The following is a 15,791-nucleotide window of genomic DNA, read 5'->3' on the forward strand; positions in this document are numbered from 1 at the left end:
AACCAAACATCATGAAAAGAAGAGTATTTTGATCATTACATCTATTGCTCAGATGAACAGAAGAGCAAGCCAGACAAACCCTCTGAGAACTGGAGCAGGCTGCCAGCTCCTCCCTCCCAAGTTTTGCCTTTGTCAGTCAGGAAAACTCTGGGGCTATCCTTGTCCCAGGTAACACTGGTGGTGGAGCCCCAAGAGTCAGGGCTCCAAGTCCCCTCCCAGAGACTGTAAACCCAGAAGGACAGAAAGTGAACAAATGCTTGAAAACCCACATGGGAAACCTGCCTGCACCTCCAAAGAAACCTAACTCTGCCAAAGAGGGGTCAGTTCTAACACCAGCCAGGCTGCATGCCTTACTGTCACCTCCAGCAGTCCCACCTCCTTCCCCTGTACCTGCTGATGATGCCCTTCATCTGGATCTCCTTATCCTCCTGCTGTCTCCGGAGACGCTCCTCGCTCTCCTCCAGCCTGGCCTGGTACTCCAGCATTAGCTTCTGTGTTGTCTCCTCCTGGCACTTGAAGCGAGTCTCATACTCCTCCAGCTTCTTGTTGGAGATGCGAAGCTTGTCCTGCAGCACCACTAGGTCCTGCTGGTACTACAGCATGCAGGGACAGACACAGGAGGAGAAAACACAAGTGTCATGTTACCCAGCAGGGCTTTGCCCTTGCCATGGTCTCCCCGTAACCTGACCGTGCCCCTCTCCTCGCATCAGACTAGCTGCAAACCCGTCTGAGATAACCCTGCTCGCCGACACCTCCTCTTCTGTCTTCTCCACACTGCGCTAGGAGCGATGCAGCGTTCCACTGGGCGGGCAGGTCACTGGCAGGTTCAGAGAATGGGTTGTTAGCAGAGTCTGGCATTTCACACGGGGAATGCAGGTTAGAGGCAGTGAATGGCAAATGCATCTGGCGCCCTCCTCACACTAGCAGTGCAGAGCTAAATGCAGGCAGGAGAAGCTGCACAGGAGGGATTTTGGGTTTACACATGAGCTCTTCAGTCTGCAGCTATAAACATGAGTGCTTTGGATGTGCTGCAAGCCATGCACCAGCTCTGCAGCAGTGACAGACACAGGTCATGGCTGCCTTGTCACAGAGTGGTCACCATGCATCACAGTGAGGGCAACTCGCTGGTGTGAGCAGGGCAGTGAGCAATACTGCCTTTTGAGGCCCAGCATTTTAAACAATGCCATCAGATGTCAAACCAGGGTTCAATCTGAGAAGAGCTGCTGTATGAAGCCAAGATCCCACAGTGGTATTGCTCATTCAGATGACACTTATCAGCAAAAGAATCACAGAAAGCAATAAAAAAAATTAAAGGGTTTTCTAACTTAGTAAAATTAGGTTCAGCTATTGCAGCAGCACAGCATTCAGTACAGCCTGCTTTGCTAAAGGAAAATCCAGTGTGTACCTGCATGAAAAAACTCCTTTTGGTTTAAAAACAAGTACCTTTGGAAAGAGTATTAGAAAATAATCTCAGCTGGAATAACCTCAGCACATTTAACATACAGCTGAGACTCTGACAAGCTGCTTTTAAAGAGTCAGATATGGGAAAAAGATTTCCACCTGAGTCATGAAGCCTGTTACACAGCTGAAAGTGTTAGCCATGGACAGAAATGGATGTAATTATGTCTTGACTTGGCTAGCTGAAAAACATGGCCTTCCTCTCTGGCCATCCACACCCCTGTGCAAGCACTCAAACTTGGCTGTGCCCCAGCTTTGAGTCTTGCAGAGGAGTCTGCCCCGCAGATCCACTCTTAGTGAAAGGGGGAGGCAGTTCTGCTGGATTCTCAGTCCATGGAAATCCACATTGCTTTCCTGGTACCACTCCATTAACTGACAGCAAAAGTAACTGTAACTCCCAAGGATTTCAAATTTATGCTGCTGATGGTCTTCCTGCCATTGCCATGGCTAGCAGATGGGCAGGTTCCCTGAGCTCCTTCTGCCTGGGCAGGGTCAGGCACAACGGATCACACTATTTTTCCTTTAGCAAAGCTTTTACTGCAGCACTAGAACAACACAGCTTGCACATGTAACCTGGAGCGACGAGGGAACAGCCCAAACAGTGGCACAGAAGCACGAAAGTCAGACAGAAGGGAGTTGCGTGAACAGGAAAGATTAAATACCTACCCTAGCCTTAAAATAGGAGCAGGCAAGTGAGCTCAAGTGATAGCAGCAGAGGCCTCAGAGCCCGAAGGAGTCGCTCCTGTCTCTAGAACACTTGTCTCATTCTTGGTTACCATTCATGTCTTACAGTAATGGGGAAAGAGATTATGCTAATGGTGATCTTTAATGTCAGTGACTGATGTGACAGCAAAGTAACAGAAGATGCTGCATGGGAATGAGCAGGCTCGTGGGGAGGTCCCTCTGAGCTTGGGACAGGGAGCAGTTTGCTGCAATGCTGTCAGTTTATAATCCTAACATTCTACCTTGAGCAGGACCTGTGCTCGTGAGCCCCTCCCTGCACAGGTTGGGGTCTCTCTGGCAGTCATGGAAGTAGAGCAGGGCCCGGGAGTGCCCACCTGGTGAAAGTTGAGCCCATGTCACAGGAAAAGCTGCCAGGAAGGGGATTAGTGATAATGCTTGGCATGCACTGTGTCCACACTGAAGGCCATCTGCCTGCTCACGGGAGCTGGAGAAGGCCAGCACATAGTTTGTGGTGTGTGGCCCTTCAGCATTTCACCTCACTCCAGTTCCATTGCCAACAGCACTGCCTGCCACTAACATCTCACTGCAGCCTCAAATGAGCACTGAATGCTTTTAGAAGCCCTTCAGTGACTAAATGCAGCAGTAACCTAGTGCACGACACACCAGTCTGACACCACTTCCTCTTTGATTTGTCCCTACTGGTGTCTCTGCTTAGGTGGCAGGCAAGGTTTCTACACCTCTGCCAACAGCCTGCTAGGGGTGTACAGTTTCCTCTATCAGCTGCTGTCTGACCAGGGCCTGCATATTCAGTGTAGTACCCAAGGAGCAGAAGGCCAGCATGAACTAGGCTGAACTACCATAGGCTACACTCTCCTTGGGGCAGCTGGGAGTCACTCTGTACATCCCAGTAGCTACACCATCTGCCTTTGGCACTTCACTTGAGTTTAGCAGGTGACAGTCCCAAAAGGATAAAGCACAGCAACATGAGAACAAGAAAGGCTATAGTAACAAAACCAGAAACATGGCTGTGCTGGAAAAACAGGAAGGAGGCTCCAGGAGGGTAAGGTTTGCAGTTATTTGGGATCAAGTGGTAACACGTGGCTGATGTGAGAGAGGAGAAGCACACTGAAGAAACATCCCAAATGCTGACTGTGCCCAACTGCAGTGGTCTTGGCAGAGGCAGGCTGCTGAGAAAGCACCTTGCAGAAGCAGCAATCAGCAAAGACAGGCTCTTCTCAGCTCTTGACTGCTGCATCCTTATTTCTAAACCTACTTTGCCAATCCTCTCTTCCCTGCTTCTCCCACTCTAGGCTCATCTGGGAAGTAGGGGATGTGAGCGGCACCCACTGCTCCACCAGCAGCACAGGGGCTCTCTGGGACAGTGAGCTGTCTCTGATACCAGAATCTGGACTTCATTTTTAGGTCTGTTTACAGGCTTTTGACATGGAAGTTGCTTCTTGCTATGTGGTCCCTGTTGTGATGCTTCCTACACCTTACTCTCATCTCTTTTATAGGTGCACTTTTAAAGCTCTCTCCCTGAAGCTGGAGGGAGTAGGAATGGGGGAAGTAACAGGCACTGTCTGGCTTCAGAGTCTGTTGCAGAGCAGCACCAACACTTGATTCCTTGCTCCTGTTTTTCTTACCATGACTGGCAATTCCAGTCACTGAGTGCGTGAAAACCCCCCAGACCTTCCCCATAAGTGCCCTGTGAGACTGAGCAGCCAGGCAGAGAGCAACCTGTCACTCCTCTCTCTTGGGCATTGATCACCCCACAGTCCACCCTGTCCCCAGGGTGCTCAGATGAACGACAGTCAAGGAAATTCTCTCTCTATTTAGAAACTTGTTTCAATCCAATCAGGTTTTACCTTTTCTGCTTGGCTGAGCTCGTCCTTATTCCTGAGCTTATCCCTGTGCTTGGAATCTGGGTCAATGCTTTCATCTTCTAAAAACTGCATGTTCATATTCAAAAGCCAAGCAGCAGTGCGGTCCAGGGCATTGGGGTTCACAGGAGAAGGGGCCTACAATGAAACATACAACCATAACAAAAGAAAAGCCTGTAACAGAAATGGTCATGAAGCTGGAGAGAGAGAATTTCCTTCCAAGACAGCCCTCTCCCATGCTGCTCCTACAGCAACAAACAGGTCTGAGATACAAGAGCAGCTGGGGCTGAGGGTAGGAACAGCTCCTGTTCTGCATCTACATATTATTTTAGGGCAAACAGCCTCTGACAGACTCAATTCTTCCCTGTCACCTGCACAGAACAGACTACAGTGTGGTCATGGGGTCTGTGTTGATAGGTTGGACTCGATGATCCTCGAGGTCCTTTCCAACCTAAGTGATACTGTGATACTGCTGAAAGTAACGGACCCAGCATTCTGAGCAGGTCCTATCACCTCAGGAGGATGTGACCTGAGGAGATGCCGAGCTGCAGGCAAACAGGGTGGCTTGATGTAGTATATTCACTCTGCAAGCAGAGACTGCACTCAACTCTTCAGCCTCTTTTACTGAGCTATCTTTGTTTGCTGTGGAGATTTTGTACAGACAAAAGCAGAACTGCAAAATTAAATGCTCCTTGTGGTGGTGCAGGTGCCTTCCTGGAAAAATACAGGTTTCTTTTTGGCTAGACTACACTTACAATGCTGAAGAAGTCTAAAAGCTCTCTAGGTGTGTTCATGCAGCTGTGAGAGCTCAAGAAGCAGTGCTGTTCTACGGTCAGTGAGCTGAAGGCAGGGCTGCTGCTCTTCAGTCCCAGCCTGGGCAGGGACTAACGGCATTGCTTCGGTGCCTTCCAAGTGCATTACAAGGCTGAGGAAGTGCATCTCCAGCTATTTCTCCTCCATCCTGGGTCACTATAAACTGCAATAACCAGTTTCTTGGGTGAACACAAGGGACCTGGATGACTTGCTTAAGGGAATTCAAGTTAAAAAGGCAGAAACGTTGTGGACTTTCTCCTTCATTCAAACCACTGGAGAGTGGAGAGACCTAGACACTGGCAAACAGCAGCACAAGAGGTGCTGTGCTTCGAAGGAGTGGGGCCAGGTTTAATCACCTCACTGGGGCTGTAGGATTTCCCATGCTGTCTTCTAGCCTGATCTTCTGCTTCTGGAATTTGACATCAGGCTTCAGATTCAGCTGATGAACATCACTTGCTATAAATCCTCACCCAGCTTGTGGCTTTCTGCTTTTTCTTCCATCTCCAGCTTGGGCACTGCTGCTCAGAATTTCTGGCTCCAAGAAGTGGTGGCCACTCAAGTTCACTTCTGTCATATAAAGGTCACTGGTGAGGAGTATCAATGAACAGAGCTCAGCTCACTGTGCATGGGTCCTTCTGTCTCCTTTTTCCCTCCCTTTGGTAAAAAAGATCTGATCTGACTGGGGACAGTCTGGAAGTCAGGTCAGCAGATGGACTTAAGGAAGTAGACGAAGGGCTTGCAGCTGGCAGGAACAAGGTTCATGGGCTTCTACTAAAATGCCCACTAAATGTCATTTCTTTGTTCTTAAACAACATTGAATACCACCAAGGAGGAGTGAGCAGTTTCATTATGGCCTACAGATGCTGCCAACAGACAAGTAAAAATGCAGATAGGGACAGGAGAGACATTCTGAGGACTTCAAGTCTTGAGAGAAGTTTTGAGAGGCCAGTAGGGGCAGGTGGAAGAAGGATCTGCAAACACAGCTTGTCCAGGGCTTTCCGAAGGTCACGTGGAGTTTGCTGTTGTCTTTCTGGAAGAAACAGGCTGCTGCTGCTGCTTGCAGAGCTCTGTGCCCTCTGTACTTAATGAGTATTGATCTGCATTACACAAATGCTGCTGCATGGCATGCCTGCTAATGTCAGCACTTATGAGTCAATGCTGTGTGCACAGAGCAGCTCCAGACAGGGCTGATAAAACAGCCTTCAATGGGCACCCTGACAAAGGCCTCCACAGCTGCCCTGTAAAGGAGAGGTAGTGACACCAACTTTGTGGCTCTCTCAACACCATAGTGCTGGGAAAGGTGTCTTAACCCTGAGCCTGGGCTGAGATGAGGTGAGCTCTTGCCAGCTGTCTGTGTTCTCTGGGTTTGGCTTACTTCTAAACGTCTTCCTTTAGGCACTGAGAGCCCCTGCTGTGTAAATTTTCTATAGGGTTCCTTCTGAAATGTAGAATGAATAAATGAGCACTAGAACACTAATTTATCCATGCCAGGAAAGCCAGAGGGCGCTGGGTCTGTGACCTACTGCTTTCAGTTTTAGCACCTCAAATAGTGGTAGTTGTTTCTGTGCAGACCAGCAGTGGTCTGGGACCGGAACCACTGCAGAGGTTTGCACAGCAGCAGCTTCCCCCTTGGAGGGGAGCACACTGCTGCCTTACTGCTACCACCTCCCCAGAGGCACTCACAGGAGGGTCTCAGAGCAAACAAGGAGTGTCCTGGAGTGCCGTGGCTCTGCTGGGACAAGAGAGCAGGAAGGAGATTCTTGGTTACAAGAGAAGATTAGGGCCTGAGTCAAGTCTGGGAGACGGTGCAAGGTTGACTATGGCATGGGATGACAGTCTGGTCATGGAGGGGCAAAGCAGTGACAAGATGGTAGTGCAGGACAGAGGCATGGCTGCCATCACCGTCATGTCTCTGCCACCTGCTGCCTTGCGGCAGCCACACGCCAACATGCCACGCAATGGAGGAACACGGAGAACGAGCACTGGCTTGTGTTCCTGGCCTGCTGAGCCTCCACCTCAGGCCAAGCTGGGTGCTACAGCCAAGTACAACCCCACATACAGTGCCACCCCAGGGCTGGCACTGATGTGGTAACAGCCACAGTGACATCCCCGTCCATTGCAGCAAACTCCATCAGCCAGTTTCTTCTCCAAGGTCCATGGGCTGACCCCTGCCTTGTCCCTTCAACACCCAGAGCTGGTAGAGGCGCCGAACTTACCTGTTTGTGCATCGTGCGCTGCTTCATCTCAGGGCTGTCGCCCTTGGAGGAGGAGGACTGCTGCCGCAGGCGGGCCCCGCTGCCGGGCCAGTCTGGGGAGGAGGACATCAGGGTGCCGCTGGAGGGTCGCTGGTACTGCACCGTGTTCAGCAAGGAGGGCGGCGTCCGGCCGCGGGTGACGGGCGGGGGCGGCGGGGGCGGCTGGTCGATCCGCCGCTGCGGTCCGGCGCTGTTCTGCCGCGGCATGGTGGGCTGCCCACCCTTCTCCGTCAGCGAGAGCTGCCGGCGGGCCAGCTCCCCCGGCCGCCGGGAGAAGTCCTCGCTGGCGGCGGGGGGCGGCGAAGCCGTGCTTGGTGGCCGTCAGCTCCTCGCTGTTGCTGTGGGAGCTGAGCGAGCTGTGGCACTCGGAGCCGGAGTCGCCCAGGCCGCGGGGGGACAGCGGGAGCCCGGCGGCCATCTGGTAGACAGGATTCTGGAAGGAGAGGGGCGCCAGGAGCTGGGGCCGGCCGGGCGCGCTCTCGCCGCTCGGTGTGGTGGGGGTCTGGCCCACCCGGCGCACGGTGGCCATGGCCGCCACGCTGTTCTGCTGAGTCCGTGTGGTCCATATGCCCTGCAACTGCCCGAGGGAGGACTGACTGTCATTGAGGGAGTCAGCCGTGCCAGGCGCGTTGGCCCCACTGTCCAAGAGCCGATTGTCCTGCAAGTCCACCATGGACAAACTCTTGCTGCCATTAGACATCTGCACGTCGGGCTCATTGGCCTCTGAGTAACTGGAGCTTCGGGCAGGTGAGGGCTGGGCCCCAGCAGACCTTGTGACAAAAAACAAGTCCTTGTTTTCAGGGGTTGGAGATGGTAACCGTGTGAAATCTATCAGACTGCGGGGAAGTCAGTGCGTAAGGAAGAGGAGAGGAAAACAAAACAAAAGAGAAGAGTTGTGAATGCTGCACCAGAGCAGGAAAACGAAATCACTCAGAAGAAATCAGCGTGGCGCAGCTGTGTGGGATGTGGACATCACCCAGCCCCCGGCCTGACCAGGTCTGCCCCTGGGGAGGGACAGTGCAAGGGGAGCAAGGGAGGATGGAGGGGTATGGAGGAGCCCTAGGTGAGCCTTGCAGGGGCAGGCGAGTGAGGGGTGTGTGGTGAGATACGCAGGAGGCATCCCAGACACACTCCTGGGGGCTCATCACACCAAAAGTACATCACCCTTCTGCTTGCAGTTAGCTGCACCCATGCCACTCCTGTGCCCCTGCTGTGTACCTGGGCAGTAAGCTCCTCAGGGCACACTGGCCAGTACCTGTACAGCATGGAGCACCATGAGGGCCTGATCCACAGGTCAGACAGACAGCTCCAACAACAGAGCTAAGTCTTGCCATTGAAGGTTATCCACCCATTCCTTCTGCTGTAACACACATTCATGCAATATTGATTTCTTGAGGATAGGAAGAAAGAGCTTTGCAGTAGCTTAATGTGAATATACTGCTGATCAAAGATGGTGCATTGTAAGCAAGTATTTGGGTGAAAGCAAGTTGTCAGAGATCCTCCATAGCATTAGATTTAAGTAATTGTACCTCATGCTGGGAAGCATTAGAGATGAAAGCTCTGATTACAGCAAGTCCAGCACCATTGCTACTTTTGAGTTCTAATTGGACTGTTAAATATTCTGTAGTTTCCACTTACAAACTTTTCTACTAGCACAGTCTCTCAGTCTGTGTGGGCTTCATTTCATTTACCACAAACAGAAACATTACAGGTCTGCAACAGAGCCATCCTCCCCATGAATGAAACTTCTTACATAATGTACTTTTTGCCCTGATTAGGTGACTGTGCCTGTGAATCACTGCTCAGCACTAAACATACCCACTGTTAAAAAAGCTGGACAGAACAGACTGGAACTCACTCTAGGCCTCTATAGCTCAGCAGCTGTTAGAGAAGTGTCCAGATCTGGATCTCAGTGAGTTCAGCACATACCCTCTGTCTTATAAAGATGTCTAAGATCAACTCTGAAAGTCTTATGTACTCAGAGACCTGATGAACTTCCTGGCAATGCCCATCACTCTGAGGTTAGGACAAACAGCCCTCAAGTCCTCAAAGGATGAGGACAGCCACATTTCAACAGCTGGGACCAGAACAGCCAAGTTCTTGATTTCCCAGACCACATCCTCAGTTTTGGCTCTGAAAGGAGCCAGGAGGGGGCTGTGTGCTTGCACTACCACCCACAGCTTTGTCTAGTTTCAGAGCTGAACTGCACCCAGCAGCAGTTCTGTGACTGGAAAGCCTGATCAATGGATCTGCACACCACACCCTGTCCTTCTTGTCCCCACAGGTGCTCAGGTTTAGTCAGTATTTCCCTGGCCACCTCCTGTGCTCTTACCCAGACAGGTCATTCTCTATCACCATTTTCTGCAGCCCCGCGGAGATGCTGTTGCCAGCACTGGGCGTGGACACGGCGTGCTCGGCCGTGACCGAGACCTGCAGGCAGGCCGGGTTACTGAGCGCCGCGTTCACGTCCCTCAGGATCCGAGGCAGAGGCCCAAGTTTTGTTGCAGTGCTCTGGGCAGAAAAGAGAGCAGAATTACTACCAACACCCTCTATTTCTGGTAGAGAACTAAGGGCTTGGCTGGCTGTGGGACAGTCTCCTCAATGAATACATTAACATTCATTTTCTCCATCATTTCCCCCCGCTGCTGAGGCTATGAGATGTGCCAGAACCTGTGGTTTTGGAAACCATCTTCTGCTGTGGGGCAAGGGAAACAAGTGCAACTGAGCAAGTTCAGATACAGAAGACAGTTATATCCAGGCCTGGTTCAGCTGTCTAGACAATAACCCTTTTAATTAAAAACAAACCTTTAGAAACTGCAGACAGATTCAAACAAAACCCTGGTGTTTAGCTGCTCTGCCTTCTCATCCCACCTGCCCCTTCATCCTCTCCCCTCAAAGATGAAGAGCAGAGGAGGGAAAGGGATACACTCACTTGCCTCAAAGAAGGATGTAAAGAACAATCTACTTTTGCAGCATGTCCAAAGTCTGGGGAAGTACTAAGGTGACCAACAGCTGTGGGGGAGGGTGTGGTGTGGTACTGGCTAACTGCCCTCCCCCCGCCCCAAAGCCTGTCCTTGTGATCCTCCTGGATACCTGCTCCAGTTGAGAAATGACTTCCCAGAGTAGCGAGTGCAAAGTGGAGAGTTCCCGGCCCAGGTCAATGTATCCTTCAAAGCCAGCTGTGTTGGAGATGGTTTCGGGATTGGAAATCTCCAGCAGAAATCTCTGCATATTAGTCCATTCATGCTCCAGGAACTGATTCATAAAGGACATGTACTCCTCTTTGCTGCCAAACCTATCAAGACAGCAACACAAATTTCAGCTAAATCCTTGTAAACAGAGCGGGTAGGGACATAAACAGGTAAGAAAGCCTTTGGCGTCTGAACCCCTCAAAGCCTTTGGGATCCCCGGGCTGCTAGCAGGCTCCTCATACACCTCACTGATCACAGAATCAAAATTAATTCCAGCCTAATCCAGCTAAGTCCTCGTCAGCAAGGGATCTCTGCAGTAAAAATGAAGGTGAAAGCTAGAAAAACAAACCCATTCTTGGTAATAGACTGAATCTTACTGCTGGGTCAGTGCACAGCCTCCAGAAATAGGACCTGTCACTGGAAATAAAGAAAGTGTAACGCCAAGCGCATCAACTGACTGGAGCCCAGCGAATGATGATGGCAGGAATCCTGCACTCTTCCGTGGGCACTGAGGCTGACTCCAGTCATGCCAGCTGCTGCTGCCCAGCACAAACCGCTCCAGGGATCTCCCTGGAGAGCTATACCTGCAGCTGGGTTGCTCCCTTGGGCTTCCTGCAACCTCCTTCTGCCCTCCAAGCACTCCACCCAGACTTCTGTCTCAGTTACATGTCTTATTTAGAACACAACAGGGAGAGCCTCATGGTTCAACTGCACCAGCAGTAGCTGGTGCTGTGCCAGTGCCAGTGATTTGGTGAGGACAAGCTTGGCTGTGTGCCACCCGCAGGGCAGCTCAGCTGATCACCTGGGCTAAGTTAGCAGAGTCTTTCTTGCAACATGCTGAAAATCTGAAACCCCTTTAGTTAGGGTTTGGTCAGGAATAGAGAGAATTTGTCATCTGGTGTAACACACTTGCATGTCTTCTGTGCCTGTGTGCACCTATGTGCATTCCTGACTGCGAGTGTGTGCACTAAGCTAGCTTCCAAAGCTAAGAAGCTTTAGACAGAAACTGTCCATTCATGTTTTGGAAAGCTCATCATTTTGTTATCAGAGCTCAGGATAAGTAGCTCAGAGCTGCAGCCAGTAGAAAGATTTTCAGAATCTCTGGCTTTGTTTCCATCAAACCAATGGGCTTAGTCAGAAACTGATAGTCCACCCATTCTCTTTTCATACCTTCCCAGATCAGACAACTGCATTGTTAATAGGAGGGAAGGCCCCAGAGCTCAGAGGAAGGAAAGAGCAGTTCCTGAGCTGTGCACACCATTGCTGCTGTCTGGGTTCTGGTGCTGTTGGTGCCTCTGACAGGAGGCCAAGCCAGGCACACCATCACAGGACAAAGAGCCAGGCTGTGCTGGGGCGTTCCTGCTGCCACCCCGCCTGCTCGTCCATGTGCTCACACAGCCCGTTTCCCTGCTCATAAAGCATGTCCTGTTTTGGAAACTTAAATGATCTGCCCGACCCACCAGCAAGGGAACAAGTCCCAGAGAGACGTGCAGGAGAAAGCCAACAGGAAACAAACAGAAGCCTTCCACGGAGGAAAGCAGCAGCCAGCGTGGGACTCCTGACTGGAGCCATGGCTCTGCCCACGCACCCAGAGCTTCCTTTCACCTCTCCAGACCCCTTCCCACTCTGCACCCCAGCTTACTTGGCAAAGTTGGCGAGGTTCTGGGTGACCTTGGCAATGAGGGTCAAAGTGCGTGCAGTGCGGTCATCTGGGTACTCCTGCAGGAGGCTGAAGAGGGACGGGGACATGATGGCCGGGCACAGGAACCGCAGGAAGAGGGAGGCACTGATCAGTCGCTCACTGATGTCTGGGCGGCCTCGGTTGCTGCATTCTTGTCTCCATGAGGCAAAAACTTCTTTGAGCTCCCTTGGGAAGACACTGCAACGACAGAAGGACATGCAGGGATGGCAGGTTCAAGGCCAGGGTGTTTGAGCTGCCACACAGCAGTAACTAAACATGGTGTGTATCAGCTGCAGGGCACAACACCCAGACCTGTACCGTGGCAGAGCCCTCTCACCCTGCTGACCCACAGCAGCGTGGCTGTTTGACACCAGTCACAGGCTCTTGTCCTTTGGGCTTTTTGCAGTGTGCTGTTAGGAGACTGAAACCTCGTGGAGAAAAGCAAAGTCGCTCCATGAAGTTGTCAGAGAAGCAGTTTCCATCAGAGTGCTGTTCCTGCTTGTGCTGGGTGCCCAAACCCCAGACAAGGGAAGACAGAGAGATGAAACAAACTGTGCAAAGCAGCTCGTCGCACGTCAGCCAGCACTTTGAAGCCAGGGCAGCTCAGCCACCCAGATGGGGAATGTCTTCTGAAGAAACACAGCATGGTGGGACCCCCTCAGCAGAACACCAGCAGTACTGGGGTCACCAGCACAAGGGCTGTACAAATTGTAATGCTCCTGTTCAAGCACCTGGATCAAATCCCCCTGTGTCTGATACAAACAGAGCGCCCCACTGGAGTTACTCCAGCCTTGTAACTGCTCAGACCTCAGCCTGGCTTTCCTGGATACCAGAACTCCCCCGGGGCCAGCAGACTGCAGCAGCCCTTATCACCACAGAACTTGCTGCCTGTTTCTGCTCAGCCCTCTCCAGCTCCCTGCTCCCACCTTATCCTGTTCCCAGCATGTGTTATTTATTCAGCTGGATACTCCCACGAAGGGAACAGGCTGGCAATGGGTCCCACCATGCTGCTGCTGGGCTTGTAGGCCCCTGGCACACAACTCCTCACCCGTCCCAGAGCCTGTACGGGCCAGCAACCACTGTCCCTGTTTCAAAACAAGAGCTGTTTACCAACAGAACTGGATGGTCCAAAAGCAGACTGAGGAGCAGTCAGACTCCATTTTAGATCACAAATCTCCCTAACAAACAGCCATCTCAGAGGATGGTTTTCCAGCTTCCTGCAGGGACTATCTGGGAGAAGCAAAGCAATGTCAGTGGCTTTCTCACTGGCCAGTCCTCCTCTCTGGGCTAAGCCTCACACAGCTCAGGGAGATAACCACAGAGGCTGCACAGCCAGAGACACCATCCACTGTCCAGCAGCAGTAAGATAAGGTGGAAGGTTCTGAAATGGAGGAATGAAGCACACACTCATGGGTGCTTGCCCCTGTAGCAGTACTGCCAGATCCCCAGGTGAGGACAAGGTGTCCCTCCTGCTGCCAGCACCTTCCATCCTTCATCCTCTTCTTCCCAGGGCTATAGACACTCACCTCATCAAGCCTGACAGGCTGCTCCTTGCCACAATTGCTGAGTTCAGGATCTGTGGGGTTTGTGGTCCACCAGAGTGGCAGTACCCTGTGGCCAGAGGACCATGGCCTCTAGCTCCAGGGCTATTCTCTGAGCTCCACAGGCAGAGCCCTCACCCAGCACTTTGTTATCTGCCAGCTGCAGACCACACTGCTCAGCCACACACCCTGGGTCTGGGGGTAGGTCTCAGACAGCAGACACCCCCCACATGATACCCACCCTGAGCATGCTGCTTGGCACTGTTGCTGAGGTGTGTGCCACTACACTGCAGCTTTCCAGGAGGAAAACTTTCTCTGTACTTCTAACAGGGGTGGTGCCACTCCACAGAAGCACTCAGCAGGCGCTGCCATTGTGTTCAACTACTGCTCCATGCTGGCTTTGTGCCTTTAGACTCACCAGCTTCTACCCCCTGCTTTCTAAATAACATTAGCCAATGCCTTCAGCTGGATAAATTCTGCTCTGTCTTGGGCTTGATCCACGCAATTGGACAAAGCCCTTTTACTTCACGGTACTTGCACAGAAACAGGAGAATCCTTTAAGCAATTTAAGGCTTGACTGATCAGGACAGGTTGTACAGTTACTGGAAAGTAAACCCTGCAGAACGCGGGCACCGGCTGCGCGCGGCCCACGAGCGCTGCTCACCAGCGCAGCCTGGGAGGCCACAGAGGTTTAATTGTGCACGAGCCGGCGGAACCCAGTGAGCTGCCTGGATGTGGCAAACAGGGCCCTAACTCATTACCCAACTTTCCAGTAACGAGCTTCCACATGCTGCATTTCTGCTTACACTGAAGCTTTCCAGATGTCCAAATTATGTCATAATTATAACAATCTTTGGTTATTGTAAACCTCTTTCCTCTCGCTGACTCTCTCCAGCAGATGAGCAGGCACGCTCTGGCACTCTATTTAAAGCAAGATCCTTAGCTGTCAGGATACCTTGGGCCAATCCTGAGCACTCAGCAGCCCAAAGAATCCCCAAGAACCGCTGGGTGCAAAGGACCAAGGGGGAACCGCTGGGAGCAGGGGCTGAGGCGCTCCAGCCGTCCTGGGGAAGGCTGTGCTGGGGGAACACACTTCCCCTGCATTCCTCACTTTCCTCAGGTCATTTTAAAGCCTATTTTTAGAGTGCCCTTTTAGTGCTGCTTTGGGTATTTTTAGGAAGATATAAATTCAAACAATTATAATCTAACTGAAAGCAGTGAATCCCTCCTGGGAGAGCAGGTAAACAGCATTCCTGAGTCAGAGAGTTATTAATTGGCCCAGGATTAGGCAGATGATACCTGCACAGAAATCTGCCCTTTGCTTTATTTGTGGTAGATAAAGGAAGTCTGAGTGAGCCTCCCGCTGCTTGTTCTCTCCCTGAGCAGTGTCAGGAAAAGCCATTCCCTTCCTGGGCTCACAGGAGGGGACCCTCTGTATCCTGGGAGATTACATCTAATGAGTTTTCAGACCTCAACACAACAGCTGGGAAATGAGAGAAAATGAGAAATCCTTATTATCAGAGACTTCCTCCCTCCAATAATATCCTTAGTTGATCTTCTGCAACAACAGTGTTGCTACATTAATAAAAACTAAGCCCGGGCTTCAGCAGGAAGACTGCAAATCCAGCAGCAAGGAAAAAATGATCATTCTCATATGACCTGGACAAGAGTCTCTGGGAATGTCAGCAAGAAGCAGAGAGAAAATATTTTTATTTCTCCAAGAAATGAGTTATAAGACCATTTTTTAGCCCTTTCAGGACATTTTTGTTGCAGACATCCATCTGTAACAGCCCCCCAGAGTCCCTGCTCTCCTAGTGCCCTGGGCTGAGCAGCTGGTAACGCCATGAGCACAACCATGCCCGACAACCACCTTACTCCAGTCAGTTTTGCATATTGGGGCCTGTCCCAACTAGTTGCAGAAACATTCATCCTGAGAACAAGCAACTAGGAAATGCTTCAAACTGCATACCAGGCCTTGGGCCAAGGAGGCAAAGGGCACCCCATCTCCACCTCAGCAGTCCCCTGGGGCTGGGAAAGAGAGGGGTGAACCCAGAGGAATGCAGGGTGTTGAGCCAAACAGCAACCCAGGAGGAAGAGCAGCATCCTCCCAGCTCCAGCACTCTGCAACAGCAGAACATCTGCCTGAACCTAAGCTCCCTGTGCTGGTGCAGCTCCCTTGCAGGCAGGAGAAGGGCCAATGAATTCCAAACCTTCCCCTCATGCTCAAGAGAGGCAGAGTCTGTCAGTCTCATCTGGATGGAATTGTTACATGGGTAGGAGGCCCAGGA

The 15,791-nt window shown here is 51.6% G+C and overlaps 1 protein-coding gene across 1 annotated transcript in view; it reads right to left on the reverse strand.

Moving 5' to 3' along the window:
- The window catches only part of DAB2IP (DAB2 interacting protein), a 162,231-nt gene that overhangs the window by 7,549 nt on the left and 138,891 nt on the right, over nucleotides 1–15,791 (reverse strand). The window contains 7 exon segments of the mRNA XM_068155821.1: nucleotides 391–593; nucleotides 4,008–4,160; nucleotides 7,052–7,402; nucleotides 7,404–7,926; nucleotides 9,423–9,601; nucleotides 10,184–10,385; nucleotides 11,924–12,160. Of these exon segments, the coding sequence (XP_068011922.1) occupies nucleotides 391–593; nucleotides 4,008–4,160; nucleotides 7,052–7,402; nucleotides 7,404–7,926; nucleotides 9,423–9,601; nucleotides 10,184–10,385; nucleotides 11,924–12,160 (1,848 nt within the window).

The sequence above is a fragment of the Melanerpes formicivorus genome, unplaced genomic scaffold (genome assembly GCF_026170545.1).
Source record: "Melanerpes formicivorus ecotype bairdi unplaced genomic scaffold, bMelFor1.0.p_v2 SCAF_33, whole genome shotgun sequence".
Classification (NCBI taxonomy): Eukaryota; Metazoa; Chordata; class Aves; order Piciformes; family Picidae; genus Melanerpes; species Melanerpes formicivorus.